At 35.3% G+C, this 23,133-nt stretch overlaps 1 protein-coding gene across 1 annotated transcript; it reads left to right on the plus strand.

Moving 5' to 3' along the window:
* Positions 1-11,342, plus strand: LOC140149010 (uncharacterized). The gene is made up of 5 exons (XM_072171146.1): positions 1-16; positions 4,076-4,347; positions 5,205-5,577; positions 6,141-7,563; positions 9,046-11,342. The coding sequence occupies exons 2-5, from the start codon at positions 4,147-4,149 to the stop codon at positions 9,824-9,826; spliced, it is 2,778 nt and encodes a 925-aa protein (XP_072027247.1). The 5' UTR covers positions 1-16; positions 4,076-4,146; the 3' UTR covers positions 9,827-11,342.
* The last annotated feature ends 11,791 nt before the right edge of the window (positions 11,343-23,133 follow it).

The raw sequence follows: 23,133 nt of genomic DNA on the forward strand, positions 1-23,133 counted from the left end.
ATCTCGTTGGAATCTGGTGAGTGAGTGTCATATTTGACGCCGTCGATTTCTATCAATTTTGCGTATTTATGTTTATCCTTATGTAATTCTGTTATCACAATTCCATCAGTGGTATATTAGTGACACTTTTGACAAAAGATGAAGCGATTTCATGTTGTAATTAAGTAGCAATTGTGAATCAAAGACGGCAAGTTTCGTCGGGTAAGTCCACATTGGGGGTTAAAAACCCAGTGCGTCCCTGCGAATCCAGGGTACTACTTGCATGAGTTACACTGGGTGCAGCAGGTTCATGCTTGATTTAGCTATGGTTGTGTTTAGATCAGATTTACCTGTCATGTCAGATGGTATTTATTGTCATACAAAAACAGTGGGTTTATACGCTGCCTAAAATAATTGATAAAGTTACAAAATTTTGGCCCATTTCCATGATCATGATTGAATGATCAAAATGTTTTATTGTTTATGATTGATGATGATGATGATTCCCATCATCTAGCTGGCAATTTGCTGCATTTAATTTGTCTGTATCATGAAATGTAGTTTTGCAAAGTGGAATGATGATGCAGAGAAAAATAAGCTTACTTGTAGTTGCATGGTTGTAAAGGTGGCTTGCAAAGAAGGTGCAATAATTTAAAAATTTAATTATCATGATGTGTCATGCATGTCATGTGCGTATGATGCCGTATCAGTTTGGGGGCACTCGTAGTCGTAGTAGTGACGGACGTCTCTGATCAAATACGGGTCGGTGATACTATTAAAGCTAGGTATGATCATCAAATTTTCAAGTACATGTAGGATATTTCACATTGAAATTATTTTGTTTCTAAAGAAAGGTGATTATTTAACTTAAAAAATAAGGGGTCAACCATGTCTGTAGGACAAAAATTAGCGAAGGATCTGGATCTGGAACAATATTCTCAACGCTCTTAAGGGGTGGGGTATGAACGTTTGGACAGTATTTATTTTGGGACATTGGAGCACATCAGACATATCGAATTGCATTCTGAATACGAAGAATGTTATTCTGATATCAAATAATTTTGATTTTTGAAATTACGCAATGTATTACACGCTTTATGGCAAATCATTAAAATTGATATTTTTGATATTTAACAGTACTGAAGTAAACTTTATAAATCTGATGATTTATACTTAAAGTGTATGTAGGTGGGATGAAAAGCCGACGATCAATTGAAAATTTTGACCTTTCGTATTGAAGATATGGATTTTTTTGGGAAAAAATCCATATCTTCATATGAAAGGTCAAAATTTTCAATTGATCGTCGGCTTTTCCTCCCTGCTACATACACTTTAAGAATATATCATTAGATTTATATAATTTACTTCGAGGACTGTTATATATCAAAATTTGAAAAATATCAAATTTTTATAATTTGTCATAAAATTTGTATTATATTGTGATTTTCAAAAATGAAAATTATTTGATATCAGAAAGACATGTTTCAGTATTCAGAATGCAATTCGATAGGTATGAGGTGCTCTCATGTCCCACAAAAAATACTGTCGAAACGCAATAAACGCTCAATTTAGATCCCTAAGAGCCAAGCGAGAAGAATCTGTGATGTGCGCGAGGGTATTTTAGTCCTTTTGTTGCTTGCGTAGTGTTATTGTTGCTTCTTTGAACTGCTTATGTCTTTTATGATTTGGTTGCTGGTAGAGAGTTCCAATCCTTTATGGTCTGCGGGAAAAAGGAGAATTTATGGCAGTCCTTATTAGATGTCTTCAGCTTGTACAATGTATGCTTGGCTGTGGTTGTTTCTGGATAGGTGTGTGACCGGTTGTAAGAATTTTCCTGCCGGAATGGCAGCCTGACCATGATTTTGTGGAACATTGATAGTCGCGCTGCTTTTCTTCTGTTTTCAAGTGTATCCCATTGAAGGGCGTCCAACATGGCTGTAACACTACTTGTGCGTCTTGAAGTCATTGTAACAAATCTCGCTGCCCTTCTTTGTATCTTTTGGTCTTTCAGATCTTGGGTATGGGGATCCCATATGGTAGAAGAGTATTCCAAGTGTGGTCGGACTAAGGTCTGGTACGCTGTAGCTTTCAGGTCCTTTGGACAAGAATATAGGTTACGCCTAATAAATCCCAGGGCCCTATTGGCCTTAGCCACTTTGGATTGGCTATGATTCTCCCACTTGAGAACAGATGTTATTTCTACACGAGATATGAGTGAGATGATGTATTTTGTAAGATTTTGTTACCTACATGTAATGTATACTATATTGATGTTGTTTAGGGTTTTTTGCATATGTGAGGTTAAGAACCAAACACTTGTCAGCATTGAAGCTCATCTGCCACATGTCCTGCCACATGGACAACGTGTTCAGGTCATCTTGCGAAGTTATGGGCAAATGTATTTTTCCAAATTCTGTGACCATCATTCACGGTACATTGCTTACATTGAATTACTATACAAAAAAGCAAGTACATGCAACATTTTTCAGCACAGCGCAGCGATCCATTTTACAGAAAAGAGTTTTTTTATATGAAAAAAATTACTATCACCGCTGTAATGTATGATAACTTCTGTATCAAGGTATACCAAACAACACTTTTTGACTTTCTACGTAAAGTTTCTGGTGTCCAAATTTCAAATTGTTGTATTTTCTTATGGGAATTACACAGTTAAGCCATTTCTGTGGTCACAAAAACTTGTAGGAGTTGAATGAGGCCCTCTATAATAAGCAATGTTGGGCATACCTAACTAAACCTTAAAATTAAATTGATGAGCAAGGCCAGCCTAGACTTGACTAGGCCTAGCCTATCTGTATGCCTAGGGCTATGCCTATGTCTATGTTAAAGGTCTTATGTATGTTTTTTAATATTCTATAAACCAAACAATGAACAAAGAATATATTTATAAGAATATAAAACAAATTTTTACTGCTGTAAATTCAGGATCTGGTGAGAATTTATTGGTCCCCTTTGTGAACTGGAGTCTGAGACCATGGGCCCACCTGGACCTACAGTCTGGGGGAAAATAGTAAGCCTATGGTCTCCAGGTCACCTCGGGACCAATAGATTCTACCAGATCCCCCATGAGCAGTATATATTCAGGCAAATTTTCAAAGTTTTTTAACCTTCTAAAAGCTTTTTTTAAGTGTTCAATGAGATGCTTAAGTGCTGAAACAGTAAATGTCCAAGGAACTTCCAATCCCCCTGCTTCCTGACTAAATCGCTGTTTGTCTGTGATGGACTGATGGTGGCCATAAATTATACCACAATTTTTTTTGTAAATCAAACCCTGGGACAGGGGTAGTGCTAGGTTTTCAATCAAGGGGTCAAAAATTTGAAATTTTTTGAAACTATGGATCCAAAACAATAGAAATATAGGGTTCAAATGACCCTTTTGCAACCTCTAAATGTTAATTTTGTGCGCCAAAAGCTACAAGATTGCGCCTATGACCCCATGCGCAAGTTAGCGCTACCCCTGCCCTGGGACTCATTTTCACAATCAATGTTGTATAACTTTTGTTTTTTGAGGCTGATGGTCAAATTTTCAAACAGGGAGGGGGTGAAATGTTGTACATTTTGTACCGTATTCATTCCAGTAAGCACCCAGGGTAGGCCTATATTCAATTTGTTAAAGGGTACCATTAATGTTGAAGTGACAGATAGATGTTGATACAGTGAAATAGCTGGAGGACTAACACATTCTGTGTAAACTTGCAATACATTTTCTACATCAGAAAAGCTACTAGAACGTCTCAGGACCCTTTTATAACATACGTAAATTCATCTCCAATTTATAAACGCCCCTCATGAAATATTCTAAAGGTAAACCAGGTAAAAAATAAGTGCCTACCCAAAATGACTTTGTTAAGCGCCCTGGGCGCTTATTGGAATGAAAACGGTATAATAATATTATAGGCCTCATCATAGTCATAAAATTACTAAATATATACTTTTATAACTATTTTTATAATTTGTTTCTTTTAATGTTATGTACACGCTCTCCTTCACAGGATCGAGCACTCTTTTTAATGAAAGAAGAAACGCAACTTTATGTATACTTTTATAACTATTCAGGTTTTTAAATTTGTTTGAACAGGTGCATTACTTGACATGGCATCATAATAAATATATCAATGTGGCAGCCGTAGCCAGCGGCTCAGCTTCACAATGGCTGCCAGCTCCCTGCAGATGACTCGCCGTGAAGATGGCAGCTATTTATTTGACTTTGTCAATCACAGCCAGCAGGTGCTCTTCACCCTCAATGAGTGTCGTCAGTTTGCTAATCTGTGTGACTGCTCGGTGGTGGTTGAAGGACAGGTGTTCTATGCGCACAAAGGGGTGTTGGTGTCATGCAGCGACTACTTCAAGGTAAAAAAAATGCGATGTAGAACACGTTACAGGGCCTATATAGGCCACAAAAAATTAACTTAGGAGGTGCACTCAGTTTCAAAGCCACTATAAAAGGCCTTTTATAGTGGCTTTGAAACTGCAGCTTAAACGCAATCATTGATCAACTTCAAACTTGTGATAGTATAATTATGCTGGCCTGATGTGCTGTATAGTTTTGTGTCATGTAATTTGCATATTTATGAATATTAATGAGCTTATTTGCGTATTATTTGTATTTACAAACCTTTGTTATTTACACACCTTAACGTGGCTGTGTGCTCAAGACATTGTTTCTTTCGCGAAATTGAGCTTTTTTGAAATATATTTACCTTGTTATGTTTTTTATAATTATACAAGGAAAGAAAATCCAGATTTGTTAACTCCAACTGCTCTATTTATGGATTTTATTTCACTCGTTTCCGCAATTTAAAAGGAAAGAAAATCTTTGTTGTACCATTGAGGTACACGCGCGCAACAAGGCATCGTGTTTTGTAGTCCCCAAAATTTTAGAATTTGCGAGCGTAGCAGGTTTTTTACGCTTTTTGGGACAAAAAAGGTCTAAATTTTGGGAAGAAAGTCCACTTTTCACATAATCGCCCCCCCCCCTTGGAAAAAAGTCCACTTTTTCAAAATCAGCACCAGCCCAAATGAAATCCTATGTACGGGCCTGTTCATGCCTTACTAAATGATGAAATTTCATGTTCGCGTGTTGTTGATTTTGCGATATAATCGCTATTCGTGTAGTTTGCAAAAATATGACCGTCTCAGATTTATACAGTTATAAACAAATTGTTATTATTAAATTGTTTATTTATTTTCCCATTTGTTCATTTCAGGAAATCTTTACTACACAACAGGTTAATGCTAGGCAAAGCATAGACCTCATCAACATCAAGGTTCCTGGTTTCCAGCTCTTCATTGAATTTGCATACATGGCTCGTATGGCCATCACCATGCAAGATGTGGATACAGTGCTCAACACGGCCGTCATACTGAAAAGTGCCACTATGCTTGAGGCTTGCTGCGAGTTCTTGAAATCACAGCTGACCGGTGATAATTGTGTGGATATTATCTCTATAGCCGAGGCTTATAACCTGACTGAAATCAAACGGCAAGCTAATCGCTTGATGTGTGAGAGACTGATTGAATTGTCACAGACCTACAAGAAAGGAGGACAGTTTATGCCTGATGGCAAGGAGGATTTTGAAGGTATGTAAAATTGTTAAATACTTGTGTTGTTCTTGACTGATTATACAGACAATTCTACAGAATCTTCCAAATAGCATATATGTGACACGATCAAGGGAAATGAGTCGGATGTCGCTAATATTGATTTTGAGATATTGGCAAAGAAAGTGTTAAAATTCTTTTGGTTTATATTGTTTTCAGTGATTGATAAATTGATGTAACTTCGCAAAGAAAAGTCATATCAACATGGGAATTTCAGTTTCTGAAAGCTCTAAATGTCCTCTTTAAAAACGTATGTAAAACTTACTTTCGACCAGGGTCGACATGTGACTCATTCCCCTTGATCATGTCACATATGTAAAAACAAAAGTATTTAATACTGCATATATCTCTCATTGCTTGGTATCCTTTTATCAGGCTTCAAAATTACAATTCATAAGAAGATTAGATTCAAGTCCAAGAGGTAATCGGTTCTTCAAATACACATCATGAAAGGAACAAAAATCAAACAGTGCAAAAATGTTGAGGTGTAATTTCTTAAAACTGTTACAGTATTAAAAAGAAACTTGACTTTATCTTTTCAGCATTGACAGCCAGGTTTGCAGCACAGACAGCTCAACAAGCTCAGTTACCAATGGCATCAGCAGCACAGATGGCTGCTCCTCTCATGCCCTCTCAGCAGTCTTTGGTTGCAGCTCAGGCACAAGCCATTCTGGAAGCTACAACTAAGATGGATGTAGCAGCTGCAGCAGCTAAATTAGATGTCTCAGTTGCTGCAAAACTTGAAGAGCAGTCAGCAAGCACAGGAACAGATGATGATGATGATCTTGGCGGTCCTGATTCAGATAGTTCTGAGGAAGAACCAGAGGCTGAGGAGAAAGCTCTCTTTACCCAGCTTCCACCCGCATCCACTCTTCCTAAACCTGTTCTTAGACTGCAAAATAAAGGCAGCCCAATAACAAGCATGGGAAGTGGTGATAGAACACTAAAAGTAGAGACAAAAGCAGCTCTTAAGAGCCCAATTGTCACAAGATTGAGGGGCAGACCAACAAGGGGTCGACCTAAAACTTCAGAGTTGAATCTTCGCCCAAGAAGGAATTTAAAAATTCAAAGAGCTCTACGTATAAAAAAGGGAGCACTTGCTATCCCTAAAATGAAAAAGGACTATTTCTGTAAGATATGTGAGATACCATTTGCAAAATTACGAGATCTGAGGAATCACACAACCGAGCAACATCACAAGTGTACCAAATGTAATAGATATTTTAGGCTACCACATGAATTAGAAAGCCACCAGATAGTGCATCAGAACCGTAATTTACAGCAGAAAGGACCTAAACGATATCAGTGCACCTATTGTGGGAAGCAATGTGGGTACAGCAGCGCCCTCAAGATTCATGTTAGAACGCACACTGGAGAAAAGCCATATAAGTGTGATTTATGCGACCAACGCTTCATCCAGTCCATCAATCTGAAGAGACATGTGCTAACCAATCATAGCAAAGAAACTCCTTATCAGTGCAAATTCTGCAGCAAGAAATTTTCAGTTTTCGTGTATCTCAAATCCCATGAAATCACACACTCAGACCACAGGCCATTCCAATGTGAAGCATGTGGTGCCATGTTTAAACGCAAGAGTGATTTGAGAAGTCACAACAGGGTCCATAGTACAGAGAAACCGTTTACGTGTGAACTCTGCCAGGCAAACTTTAAATCTCCAAATGACTTGAAAACACACACACTAATTCACAACGACCGTAAACCCCACACATGTGACAAATGCGGTGCAGCATTCAAGCGTACCGGACACTTGAACAGACACATGATGATTCATACGAATGCCAAACCATTTCAGTGCGAGACTTGTGGGGCACAGTTTAATCGTAAAGAAAACTTACGCAGTCACCAGAGGATTCACAGTGGGGAACAACCGTACAAATGTAATGTTTGTGGGGCATCATTCAGACATCTTAGCAGTCTCAAGATGCATGAAAAGAATCACTGGAGGTGAGTGTAAAAGATAAGACTAAGTTTTCCACACCATTGTTTACCAGTACCTACTTCAAATATATACGAGAGAATCATGGGATATGAAAGAGATGGAAAGGAATACTTATCGATCCTTCATGTTATTATTTTGTGTAAGCTAATCCTAACCCTAAGGCTAAGCCTAATCCTAATCATAACCCTAATCCTAACCCTAATTCTAACCCTAACCTTAGCCCTAACCCTATCCCTAATTTTGTGTAAAATTACATGAAGGAATAACCAATACTTCTTTCATTTCATGCCTGTGTGACTCATCTTCCAGTGTCATATTTTGGCCACTTTCATCCTGTAGGTAAAAGGAAAGGACAAACATTGCTTTGTCAGAAATTTAGAGCAAAAGAAAATGCACATTTGCAGGTTGTACACATTGTTTGTATTTTATGACAGTTTGATCGAGATTAAGCACAGGAGTTTTCAACTTAAATTGTTTAAACGCAACAAGAGGGCTAAACACATTTAAAACATACATGCGTGATGGCCAAATACACCAAAGTTTTCTTACGTTTTCCTTTAGTTTACACTTTAGGAGTTGGTCAGCAAGGGCTGAATATCAGTGGTTGGCGGGCCTGTTGAGAACCCCTGTTCTGTACTTTGTTCGGCTTATAATTGGCAAAAAATGAGACTCATAACATTGTGTAATAATATAAAGTCTGCACAAAAAGAAACTCAGCTGTTATAAATACGCCTATAGCTTCAGAACTAATAATTGTTTTCACAATATTTCAACATAAAAGGAGGAGGATTTATTTACGGCGCATTTTGATACCCCATTTGTTCAATTTGGTTCAATATTAACAACACAGCAGTGTTTTGAAAGAAAAATACCCGAATTTAAAAGTTACAGCTATTTGTATTGATTTGAAGTCAGCGCGAAGATAATGGCTGGTTTTACGTGCCACAATGCTTGTGTAATAACCATTGATGGCTGTAAACTGCAACTTTAAAATTCGGGTATTTTTCTTTAAAAGCTCTGCTGTGTTGTCAATATTGAACGGCATTGACAAATGGGGTATCAAAATGTGTAAATAACCCATCATTCTCTCTATATTGAAATATTGTGAAAACAATTATTAGTTCTGAAGCTATAGGCGTATTTATAACAGCTGAGTTTCTTTTTGTGCAGACTTTAGATAGAATCACAGAGTTGAGCGCAGCACCAACGCCACATTGTAGTTGCACTCGGCAGTTAAGCGAATTTACGCAAGTGTAAGTTGGGACTTTATTGATGCACACAGTAACAACAAAACCGAATAAGCTTCAGTAATTATTAGCTGAATAAAGTAAAGTAGATACTTTTGACAGGTGGTAACAAATATTTGTGACTAATTGGCAAGCAAAACTTGATCAATCATTTCAAAATCAGTTTTAGTAAATTATTGCAGCCTATATTACAGCACAATAAGTTCCTATGAATGTTTGTTTTATTCTTGTGTACAGTAGTGATCGTACGAGTCAAGACACAGTGACAGCAGCCAATGTAGCTACTCATGATCCAACACCAACCTTGCAGCATATTGCAGCTCTAATGGGTCTCCAAGGCTTGGGCACACCACAACAGCAGGCAAGTCTGGCTGCAGCAGTTACAATAGCTGGTACAGCAACATCTCTTCCCATCAACACATCCACACCAACACCAGTAATGACAATGCAACAAGCACAGAGAGATCTCATTCAAGTCCCATTGCACCCAATCCAAGTGAAGATCTACCCTAATTCAGATACAAACACAGTGCCAACATCCCAACATCCAGAAGACTCGCCACAGGGAAGGACACACATGGCATCTCCAGTTCCACCACCAGCTCACATGGCTTCAGCCCTAATGGGGCTTCAAGGTTTGGCAAATCAACAACAGGCAATTCCTGTGTCAGTAACATTAGCAGGAGCAGATACACCTCCACCCCATCAAACAACACCTGCCCCAATCATGACAGCTCAACACTTGCAACAGAGAAATGAAATTAAAATACCTTTACATCAGTTGCAGGTACAAATTTACCCTAACCCAGATGGAACTGTATCAAGCCAACCGCTTGCTATAACAACACAAAGAGTCCACTACACATCACCCCCACCAGCTCATTTGGGATCAGGATTGGTTCAACCTATCCATGTTGGGTCACCTCTTCCTCAGAACCTTCAGGTGCAGTCGCCAGCACCACAAGGAATTACTACCACCCAAGTACAAGATCATCATGCAGTGACATTTATGTCTATGTAGGTAGGAGAGTCAAGCTGAAGGTCTTTTGCTTGCATGCAATGATTATACAAAATTGTATGAGGAATGGCTGTCAATATCATAACAGGTGACTATATCCATGACAGCGCTATCAATTTATATTGTATTGACAGCTTCTATTTTGAAATATGTAGTTGGCTCAAGAATTACTGCTTTTATTTTGCAATTAATGCAGTCTTATATGAATTGGTGGTCTTAAAAACAATGAACCTTTGTCCTTCAGACCTAATAGAATGACACCTTGTGTTGCTTTGAGTTTGGTAGCACTTGACGTTATAGCATGTTTTGGTTGCATAACCTTGAAACGTATGTGCTATTCTCGGAATTGGAGCATAATGCGCTTGCATGTAAAGGCAGGACAATCAGAACACTCTCACATACAGAGGCACATTTTGATGTCATTACCAAACTCAAAGCAACACAAGGCACAGGATAGAGTTGTTTGGTGCTATTGCGTTCACAAATCCTGGCTTTTATTGTGTTTTCAAGCAATATTGACATTTTCTGCTGAATGTAAAGTCTTGACGACTTGTTTTATAGGTGAATATGAAATTTAGCTATCTAACTGTGGTGAAATCTACAATCATGTTTGTCATCTGATTTGATATAAATTAAGTTTTCTAAATAAAAAAAATCATGAAATATGAATTTGTGATGGTTTCAATGAAGCTGTGTTAATGCATAAAATATTCCTATTGCTCATGCTTTTAACCAGTTAGTGGTATCCGTATATGATTGGGTGTTGGAAACAAATGCATTGCCAGATGCAGAATGAGTGTTGCAGTTTTATCTTTGCTAATTCATGCCTCATCCTCTGATAGTTCTACCGTAAATGTTCTCCTAATGGCGCTATGGGCTCCCTTGACATAAGTGAAATTTTAGGCACAACCTAAAAGTGCCCTCCTGTAAAATTCCCACCAGCAAACAAGGGTACAGAACCTTAAATTTCAGAGGAGGGAGCTCGCTATTTGCACATGAAATTTACCCCAAGGCAAAGGAGCCCAGGTGCGCCATTAGGCGAACGTTTACGGTATGGTATAATCACATGTAATAGGTACATGTGTACAATGTATGCTAAACTTGGTCGGACATGGAGGAGTGGGTGTGATTAAATATTATAATTTATTAGATGATTGCTGTGGATGAGCTTTTGAATTTGACATTAAATCAAGACAAATTGTATTTCACAACTTGACAGATCCATTGCTGATTATAGCTAGTGGTGCGTTTTCTGGGTATAACATGTACATGTTGGTTTAAAGTTAACCTGTCCATCTGATTGTGGTAGAGTTATTATCAATAATGCCTTTATTGTTGTTGATTGTTTCTTTTTATTATGAAAATTACTTAACTTTTCATGGTTGCTTGTGCACAAAAAGTTTCATGTGATGTTTCAAATTATACACAAGGTTTGTGATGTGCAGGCTTCAAAATAAGCAAAATTGTTGTGGGCCCTCCTGGTCTTACAAATGTATGAAGCATAAAGGGCCCTCCAAGAAATCCATATATTTCATAATTCAGCAGGCACTTTCGTATGTTATTGGATAGCCTAATACCAGACTTTGGAAAGGCCATTTTCACAATTGCTTAATCAGAGTATAGTTGGACACAGGTTGCTAACTTCATGTACATGTAGTAGGAGGTATTTTATATAACCACAAGCAAATTTATTGCTGAGCACAAATTACATGGTATCGGAGACAAGTTGTGACGTTAGGCTACTGAAAGGATTCAATTTCTGAGCTTCAAATGTTATCAGTTTTAATAGTTACTAGGAATCTTTAATGCTCTAACAACACAGAAAAAATAGAAGCAAATTCAAAAACCTTAATACTTTACATTTTGACTTTTTTATAAGATTCTTTTTATATTGAGTCAGTACATTTGACAAATTTAAAGTCATATTATATAATATGGCATTGTTAATTGTTCAGATTTTACTTACATTTGATTGATTGATTTGTTTATTAAATCACATACTCAAAATATCTAACTACAGCATTAATAGAAATATTTTGTCACAAGTTCACAAGTGAAACTTATATTTGTATGTACTGTATGAATATGCCCTGTGTCAATGCCCTGTGTCAAAATTTTGCTAATTGTCTGAAATATACACTTTAAATTAATCGTCTTGTCTTCATGACATGTTTTAAACCACTCTTTGTGCTCTCCTAAAGTATGTCAATATATGTATCATGGTGGTATCTCATTTTTTCAGTATGCACTATTCGCCGTAGAATTGATGTAATATTGTAACGATCGGATTAACTACCATATAGCAATAGATGAATACAAATTTGATATAAAATTGGATCGATTGAGCCCATGTTTATTGTTCGAGCTATGAGTTTTAAAATATTGGACAAGCGAGACCAGTAAATATTGGGCGCAAAGCATCCAATTTTATCTTGGATCCAATATTTTCACACACTTGGATTCATTAAAACATATAACATATTAATTGAATATATCGCCTCTGCGCTTCAACGTTCTTATGGTACCTATACATTGTCAGATGTCAAAGAACAAGGATAAAGACATGTTTCATAATTCTATAGAATGATTAGTATCTTCAAAAAGGCATATACAAAAAAATCCAACAATAAACATGATAAATGGGCGTCTATATGGACAATACATTATATCGATTTTGACACATGCTCGTGTGTCAGTACATTTCCATGGTCAGTAAAATACTATAGAGGAACCTACCATTTTTCTTGTATAAACGTTCGATGTTTTGATCAAGTATGTGAATAATCGACATTAGACCCTTAATGTTTTTTCAGGAAATAAAAGATTAGATTACCATAAAAACGAAACAGTAATCTTTGGTTGGGTCTAATGTAATATTCACATAGAATTTTCAACGCTTTTTCTATCCTTATTCTTGCTCAATTAAAAAAATATTTTGGCGTATATAAAATTGAAATAAAATTCTCTGCCTCTTAAACGACATCAAATGTGCTACAATTGGGTATCACGAATCGTTATATATGATGTGCAGTTAAGGGGTGGGGTATGAACGTTTGGACAGTATTTATTTTGAGACATTAGAGCACATCAGAAATATCGAATTGCATTCTGAATATGAAGAATGTCATTCTGATATCAAATAATTTTGATTTTTGAAATTAGCAATTTAATACACATTTTATGGCAAATCATTAAAATTGATATTTTTGATATTTAACAGTACTTGAAGTAAACTTTATAAATCTGATGATTTATACTTAAAGTGCATGTAGGTGGGATGAAAAGTTTGACGATCAATTGAAAATTTTGACCTTTCAGATATTGAAGATATGGATTTTTTTCCCAAAACACCAAAAAAGGTCTTTTGGGAAAAAAATCCATATCTTCAATATGAAAGGTCAACATTTTCAATTGACCGTCGGCTTTTCCTCCCAGCTACATACACTTTAAGAATCTATCATTAGATTTATATAATTTACTTCGAGGACTGTTATATATCAAAAATTTGAAAAATATCAAATTTTTATAATTTGTCATAAAATTTGTATTATATTGTGATTTAAAAAAAAAGAAAATTATTTGATATCAGAAAGACATGCTTCGTATTCAGAATGCAATTCGATAGGTCTGAGGTGCTCTCATGTCCCACAAAAAAATACTGTCGAAACACAATAAACGCTCATTTTGGATCCCTTAATATTCATATTTTCTTTTATACAGAGGATGCTTCAGTTTTGACAGGAAAAATATTTTCTTGAAAACCCTCTCACTCGGTTATTTTAAAAAGGTTACCACGCTTCCCTAGAATGTGCAATAAATTAGCATTAAAATTTTTCTTATTCTAACAGCAATCGTTTCTAGAATGCAGTATGGCGAAATGTGGTGTACACAGGTGATGAGTGCACGGTGCTTGTAGTGCCGGGCAATATATTAAAAATTGTATTCATCTATTGCTATGGTAGTTAATCCTGTTACATTATCACTTCTACATGTATGGCGAATATGAGGGCTATTTCATTATAAATGACACGTTCACAAAAATGGCTTTTATCATATCTGGTTGATATAATTAGGGTGATAATGCAGTGTTATTAACTTAATTCTAAGTATGCCACAAACTACAAGCTACATGAGCATTTTTACAGAATTCTGTCTATTTTTTGTAAAAAATTGCCAAAAGGTACATTTTTAACCCAATTTTGGAGTCCCATTTCATTTTGCCCATGTATTCTGAATTAATTCTTTGAAAAATTAGGTACATTCTATGGCAATGTGCTTGTTGCAATGAAAATATGATATGTGTGGAACATCATGCAAGTTGAATGGTGAAAATTGGTGCAAAAATGTTAAAATTCTGTAGATTATTTCAAAATTGGCATTTTGCATTAAATAAAAAAAATGAGTGTCCTCTCAATTCATGCCTCCATTTTGTTAACATTAAAGAGGAAATATAAACCCTTACCCTACCTGTATAATCTGTGTTATATTACCAATTGATGGGACAGGGCACTGATTGAGGAATTCATTTATTTTACATACAGTAGACCACTTGTTCTTGATACCACAGTTCCACGTTAAAAATTTGTCCTCTCCAGAACTGAAGTTAATTACTAATTGTTGAAATAAGAAGGATTATATCATAGAATGTGAAATTTGTAGAGGAAGAGTGGTCTTCCTTCTACCAAGGTGGCACATGATTTGGTATTTGTTGCATTTTTGCAAGCCTGTATCCACGATTCTGTTTGCAATTTAACAAATGTCCTCTCCAGCACAATTATGTCATTTCCATGAATTGGTAAACAAACTAAAAAATAAAAATTTCAAAGAGCCAAACCCACAAGAAATTTTTGCATTTTATTGCAAATTATGCTTACAAACCACTTTAGTGTTCAAATTATTGTCCAGTTGTTGAGAACACATATGATATTATTCTGCATTGAACTTCGGTTAGCTAAAAATTGCAATATTCCTAATTTAACCAGAATATTAACCCTGTTTGTAGTGGATTTTAAATGCTGGGGATCTTTTATGCAATAATATTGATGCAATAATATTGATGCAGCTATTTCTAAAGTTAAAGTATGCTTTATTATGTGTTAAAAAATGTGTCCTATCCAGAACAAATGACACAGGAGGGTCTTTTATTTTAGGTTTTCCATGACTAGTACAACAGATTGACGAGAATACTCACTTATGCATCAGTGTAGCTATTGGGCAGGACAAAATGACTATTTCATGAATTTTTCATGTGAAGATAAAGTTTATCCTTAAAATATGTAGTAATTTTGCACCATTTATCTGGATTAGTATCAATTTACTAATTGTTTTATATTGAAACTGGCATATTTAAGACACTGAAGTGTAAAGGAACATACAACAATTATTACAGACTAAATATGAATAAGTATGAACCCAATGTTGGTTACATATACTCTTTCAAAGTTGTGTATTAAATTGTTTAAAAAATGTCCCTCCAGACGGCAGCTATGTTTTACACAGCAAAAATTCAATTTAATTTTTTTAATGGTTCCTGAGGGTTTGACGCTCTAATATTTTGAGAATTATTGACACACCATCTGAACTTTGAAATGATAATGAATTTGCATGAAATAAATCAGTTTGAATTTTGACCCCTTTTGGGACTCAATGTTGTCATTTATAATGAAATAGCCCATGAATGTATTTCTTTTTCTGGAGTGCCGGTATTGTATTTCAAGGGAATGGAAAATAGCCATATTTAACATGTCATCGGGTTAGAAATGGAATGGTTGGTTATGCATGATGCAATCAAACAGAATTACTTTAATATTGTCTGTCTTGAATTTGAACTTATTTATATAATTTATTCAATGGACGTATTTTCTTTTCGTAAAAAATATTCTTATTTTGACCATATATATACATGCATATTGTTTATCACTACATCTTATGTATTCTCCTTGATGGGATCACATAATGCTGGGAGTGTTACATGGAATAGCTGAAGGTTACACGTCTATACATGTAGGAGGTGCTATAATTTGAATATTTAACTGGTTAATGTTACACAAAATTCATGTTCATTTGATTGTAAGTGAATAAATTGCTTTCTTCCCTGGGTACACCAAATATTAATTTGTTGTTGGAGTATGCCATATTAATTGCATCTTACAAAAACATTGTGATATTATGAGATGACCTTTATTGTAACAGTCACAGAATATTACTGTATCAAAATATTGTTCAAGCTTTTAAAGGCATTGAGAACATGTGCTGTATTATTGTACCATTTCTATGAAATATTAATTTTTGACATTTTTATATCTTTATGAAAAAGTTTGAAATCACTGTGTCAAATCAATATTTTACTTTTGTGTTCAGTATTTTAGTCAACTTAATTTTGGAGGCTCTAAAACTATAGACTACTCTTTAAATAGTTCAAAATTCATTTTTTAATTTCAAACTTGTCATTAAATGTCTAAAATTTACATCTATTTGTGCATCTAAATTACTTTGTATTTCTATATTGTCCAAAAAGAATATACCCAAGAGTACCGACTCAAAATTGCCCATTGTGTAATGCGATGTTAAATTATGCCATTTTGGATTGTCGGCAAGTTTGTTGGGCACATAGCAAAATTATCTGGAGGTTCACTATTTTTGTCCTCTATGAGCGACATGCAAACATGGGGAGTCGGTAATCTTTGGTTCTACCTCATTGGTATTGTCACATTTACCCACTTGGATTTTTGATGTCAGGAGAAAACCAGTGTTGTAACTTGTATTGTAGGCCTATTTTGTGGAAGGTGAAAGAAGATCACTAGAGAAAGACATAATTGTATGTTCATGATAGATCTTCTCTCGAGAAATTATACAACCCTGGGCATTTATCAGGATTCAGGAACAATACAGAATGTCTTTTACTGTAAATGTTGCCTATTGTTTTGGTAAATGTTGATGAACTACAAGTACCTTTACAAGTATACATATATTAAGTTTTGTTTTATTGTGAAGGGTTTTCTTCTACTAAATGACCTGTTTCAGTGAACTATACCTTAAGTATATTTTTCAAAAAAGTGAGATTTACTAATTTGTAGAAAGAGCCAATGCGAGCAATTATTATACCTTGCTTTTGAAAATTGCAGGTTTGGTTTGAAGTTGTATGTACATTGTAAGATATATTTATAACTAGCCAAGCTTATAAGTTATAGTTTGTCTATTTCGCAGAACTTGGCAGGCTGACCTAAGGTATATTTTGGAATACAACAGGTAAAAAAGTAGCCCTGAGAGTTTACAAATACTTTTTAAATGTTCATTTTCTGCAGGTGCTCTAGACACTAGACAGCTTTATATTATACATGGTGAAGAAAATAGTGTTCTTGCTTGTCAACATAAACACCCCCACCCCACCCCTTAATGTAATTGAGATACATATAGGTAACATGCAGTACAGTGATCTCTCCTTGTTGATCGTCATATTTTATTCCAATTAAATTTCTCTTCATTTGCATGATTTATTGTACCAGGTTTTAGATGAGAAAATAATGTCATATGACATACTGTGTTAATATTGTATTTGGATAGAGATATTTTGGTATTTGTAACTTAAGAAAATCATAACCAAAATAGGTTATAGAAGTGCTTCTATAGTCATATCTTTTGTATTTATTGTACAGTATTGTATTTACTAAATAGCCCCAGGTGGACCAAATTTTTATATCAAATAAATTATTTAAAGTATTCAAACTTGTGTAAAGTCAGCCATAATGGCTCAATCTGTTTGTCATACATTGTACAGGACATCCATCCATCCATTATTCAACTCATATCATTGTATCTTTTAGCTTGTTTCTTTTCCTTGTCAATTTCTGACTTATTTTATTGTGACTATTACAGTAGACAAAGGAGTGAAGTTTGATTTTATTTCAAGAAATTGTTTTCATGGCAATATGAAGAATGATTCATTTTGCATGAATTTATTGCAGCAACCTCACATAGGTTGGTTACTGGGATGAGATGTATACCAATTGAAATGAAGCAACATTGACAGTTCCATAATAATTATTATTGTATGTATACTGCATCATAAGGCATTCATGGGGGAAAGGTGGTGTATGGAGAAAAGTAAGTTATTCAAATCTTTGCAAGCTTATCCTCATCACCAAAACATTAGATGTCAAAATTTAATTATTGCCCTCTTGTTCTGACAGGCATCTCCCTTGAGCCACCATCTTATATGTGACACAATCTGGTCCATGGGGGCCAAAGGCGGCAAATTTAAAACTGACACAAAGGTAAAAATATAGAGTAAAAAACAATAAAAGTACATAAGAAAAAAGACATCAAAACCTTCATAAGTAACTTTAGAACCAAGTATGCTAGACATTTGGGGTTTTCAGTAAATGATTGCCTATTGTATCTGTAATGTAATAATAACAGTAACTCAATTTTCAAAAATGCCTCCTTTGGGCCCCATGGACCAGATTGTGTCACATATTTTGATGTTGAAGCGGAATTGAACAAATTGAAAAGTGATGGTTATGAATGAGGTTAATGACTTTGCATCTCATTCAGTTATATTTTGGGTTTTGTGACAAATTAAAAATTTTGCTTGGACCTCTGATCGGGGCATTCATCAGCTCCAAAAGCAATGTTCCAATTTTCCACATTACTCGCAGATTCAGAACAACTGATACGCAGTCATTCATAACCTGTAATTGTAAAAACCCCTACAATTTTCCCTTTGATCAATTTGACTTAAAAGCTAGGGGAAAACACCAACAACAAAATAAATACTAAAGTATTAAGGGGGTGCTATCACATTGAATTGCTTCATTGAGTCATTAAATCATCCCGCTTCCTGTACCAACCTATTTGAGGATGCAGCTGAAAGGTTGGATTTTCAAATTGTCAATCTACTACATGTACTTGAATATGAAGAATAAATCCTTCCATATACACTTATAAAGTAAATGTTTTCAAATGTGTCTCATTTAAATGACCTGTATGAAATCTTTTCCATTTACACAGATCATCTATTTTTTAAGGAAAGAAGATGTTGTAGAGCAGCAAAATGGCCACTATTTGTTTAGAATTGTGCATTTAATGTTGAAGTCCTAAAAATGATAGAATAAGGCTCTTTAAACACTTTGTAAGCACATCCACATCTGAGGATTTCCTTTCCCTGCACACCCAATATGCTGCCATGGCATGAGAAAATGGTATCAAATGATTCATAAATCAAGATTTGGGTGAACTGTTCTGAAGGAATTTGCTATCAGCATTTGAAATGTTTATGAAGTACTGATAGTATGTTTCCCTTGGGGGTCGTACAGTAATTATATAGGGTGGGTAAATTTCAAAATGGCCTGCCAAAAAATGCTGCTCCCCCACCCATTTTGACATACAAAAAACCCCTCCAAAACCTTCCACCTCTCAGCTTGCCAAAAGGGGCGCAGATGAACAGCCCTCACCTGTGTATCACTGTGGTCTTTGTAGAAAGGAGTATACATTGTCAGTCAATCATATCAGGGTTAGTTGTATGAGGGGGAAAAGATAAAAAAAAATCCAAAGTGAAGGTGAAATGTGGGAATGCTGTGCCAGTTAATTTTACACTATTTAAGGGTGGTCTTAAGGGATGGGGTATGAACGTTTGGACAGTATTTATTGTGGGACATTAGAGCACATCAGACATCGAATTTGCATTCTGAATACGAAGAATGGCCTTTTGATATCAAATAATTTAGATTTTTGAAATTACAATGTAATACACATTTTATGGAAAATGATTAAAAATTGATATTTTCAAAGTAAACTTAATAAATCTGATGATTTATGTATGTAGGTGATGAAAAGCCGAGGATCAATTGAAAATTTTGAACTTTTGTTTTGAAGATGTTGATTTTCCCCCATAACACCAAAAAAAAATCTGGTATTTTTGGGAAAAAATCCATATCTTCAATATGAAAGGTCAAAATTTTCAATTGATCGTCGGCTTTTCCTCCCAGCTACATACACTTTAAGAATATATCATTAGATTTATAAAATTTACTTGAGGACTGTTATATATCAAAATGTGAAAAATATCAAATTTTAATAATTTGTCATAAAATTTGTATTATATCGTGAATTTCAAAAATGAAAATTATTTGATATCAGAAAGACATTCTTCGTATTCAGAATGCAATTCGATATGTCTGATGTGCTCTCATGTCCCACAAAAAATACTGTCGAAACGCTCATTTCAGATCCCTTAACCCTGGAATTATGGAAACTTTTGGGCCTCATAACTGCTTAAACAGGAAGCCCCGCTTGGCCAGTTCTCCACAGAAGAACTGACAATACACCTGTTACTTTGATGACAAACAGAATTTACATGGATAAATTTTAACCTTGACTAATTTCCAAAGGAACTTGAACCAAACATGGGGCTTTCACTTTACATATTTAGAATGGCAAAGACTTGATTAATTCATCTGTGAGGTCAAATTTTGGTAAAAAATGCTCAGTTTTTGGAGAAAATCCCAATAAACCAGGTTTTTTTTGCCCAAAAGATTCCAGAATTCCAGGGTTAGGACCACCAAAATGCCTAAATGTGAAATTTGTGTTTACCGGTCCAATTTTCAAATTTGCACTGTGGGGGTTGAAAATTGATTTAGCAAACAAAATCATGGGGGGGGAGGGCAAATCCCCTTTGGTTTGCAGCAAAATTGTCCTAACTTTGGGCATATTTCTAGACCCCCACCTCAGGCAATTCCTGGACATGCCCTACTACACTAAGCCAAAAAAGAAAACTTATAATTTTTCACAAGGTCATATATCTTAAAATCCTGTCCATCAAAATGAACCAAAATTACACACAGGATTACTTCAATATTAAACAGATGTCAGTAACCAAGCAGTTGTCCAACTGACACAACAGCAAAATGTACTGACATGGAACAGCTTCCTGGACCACATTCACAGTCCAATAATTGGCACCCAGCGCGAGAAATCTGAGAGAATGTGAACAAGGTCCTTGCACAGATGATAATTCCCAAAGAGTAGGTGGAATAGTGTGGAACAAGACCTGTTTCTTAAAGAAAGTATATGAAAAGCAGAAAGCAGCACCACCGTTTTGTAAATTATCATCTGTTCAACGATTCTCACAGATTTCTTGTGCTGGGTGCCAATTATTGGGTTGTGAATATGGCCCAGGAAGCTGTTCCATATCAGTGCATTTCGTTGTTGTGTCAGTTGGACTACTGACATGTGTTTGAGTCGAGTATTGAGGCAATCATGTGTGTAATTTTGGTTAATTTTGATGGACAGGATTTTAAGATATGACCTTGTGAAAAATTTCTTTTTAGCTTAGTGTATACAAAAAATGACTCTAGCAAGAAGCCTGTTTGAGTAACCTTTGAATTGGTTAATAACTGCCACCATTTCTGTTACTGGGTAAACATGTTTTAAGAAATAAGTCTGCACAAAAAGTAACTCAGCTGTTATAAATATGCCTATAGATTCAGAACAAATAATTTTTTTCACAATATTTCAACATAGAAGGATGATTTATTTACACACATTTTGATACCCCATTCGTCAAATGTCGTTCAATATTAACAACACAGTAGTGCTTTTACAGAAAAATGCCCGAATTTAAAAGTTGCAGTTTACAGCGATCAATGGTTATAATGCCAGCACTAGCTGTCAACACGTAAAGCCCGCCATTTTCGCTCTTACTTCAAATCAATACAAATAACTGCAACTTTTAAATCGGGGTATTTTTCTTTCAAAACACTGCTATATTGTCAATATTGAACACAATTGGTAAAATGGGGTATCAAAATGCGCGTAAATAAATCATCCTTCTTTTTATGTTGAAATATTGTGAAAACAATTATTAGTTCTGAATCTATAGGCGTATATATAACAGCTGAGTTACTTGTTGTGCAGACTTTAGATTGGACAAGGGACATTGATACACATCCTTAGATGTTTTCGAGATATTTACAGTGGCCTTTAACATTGCCACATTGGGAAGACTGCAGCAGGGGAAATTGCTTTGACTTCAGACACTGAAAAACATACAGCCAGACTAATGCACTCTGATCCAATTTGTAAACCATTTTAATATATGAGAAATGTAATACTCCATTTATACTTCACAAAAAGTGGTTACACTTCAAAAATACTTATCAAGTTTAGTATTTCATATATGTATTTAGTTATATACCACATTAAAATATGACAGAAACAAACATATCTTACAAGGCAAGTTGATATTGGAGACATGACAGTATTACCGTAACCACTCGGGTATAAGCCCACCCCCCTAGATGGCAGATTTCACTTCAAAAATGGGGGTGGGCTTATAACCGGTGGAAGCTCTATAGTCCGACGGTTCTTTATTCCGACGGTTCTTTAGTCCGAAGGTTCTTTATTACGAAGGTTCTTTATTACGAAGGTTCTTTATTCCGACGGTTCTTTATTTCAAGGTTCTATAGTCCGAATTTTAAAAAGGTTCCCTAATCCGAATATTAAAATAGGTTCACTAATCCGAATTTTAAAAACGGTTCTCTAGTCCGAATATGAAAATAGGCTCTATAGTCCGAATTTAAAAAAAGGTTCTCTTGTCCGAATATAGAAATAGGTTCTATAATCCGAATTTAAAAAAAGGTTCTCTAGTCCGAAATTGCAAAACGGTTCTATAGTCCGAAACGGATACCGTGTTCTTTAGTCCGAATTGGTAGACAGGTTCTATAGTCCGAATTTTATTTTTATCATTTGTTTCAGTGTCAAATCATCACTTGTTAAATACAAATCCGCTGAAGTTCAACATGTTTGGTTTCTCTGGATATTTTCCGTAGCGTACATTGACGTTCATCTTTATTCTGGTGATATTTTCTTCATTTTTATCTGTTTTTCATTCCATTATAATACTATATACTAGTAATACTCTACCGATGTATTCGAGCATTGTCGAAGTTCAAATTTTCATAGCGCCATCCCGCCATGTAAATGCTTCGGCTTTTTAAAACCATTTAAACAAATTTAGTCATTTAAACCAATTATTTTACAGAATAGTTAAAGTTTACCATAAACTCTGCTTTAGTATTATTTATCTAGCTAGAGGGCGAGTAAATGTTAACGCTTTTAAAAATCGGACTATAGAACCTTTTTACTGATTCGGACTAAAGAACACGGTATCCGTTTCGGACTATAGAACCGTTTTGCAATTTCGGACTACAGAACCTTTTTTTGAATTCGGATTATAGAGCCTATTTCTATATTCGGACTATAGAACCCTTTTTAAAATTCTGACTATAGAGCCTATTTCTATTTTCGGACTA

This window comes from Amphiura filiformis, chromosome 3, assembly GCF_039555335.1.
Source record: "Amphiura filiformis chromosome 3, Afil_fr2py, whole genome shotgun sequence".
Classification (NCBI taxonomy): Eukaryota; Metazoa; Echinodermata; class Ophiuroidea; order Amphilepidida; family Amphiuridae; genus Amphiura; species Amphiura filiformis.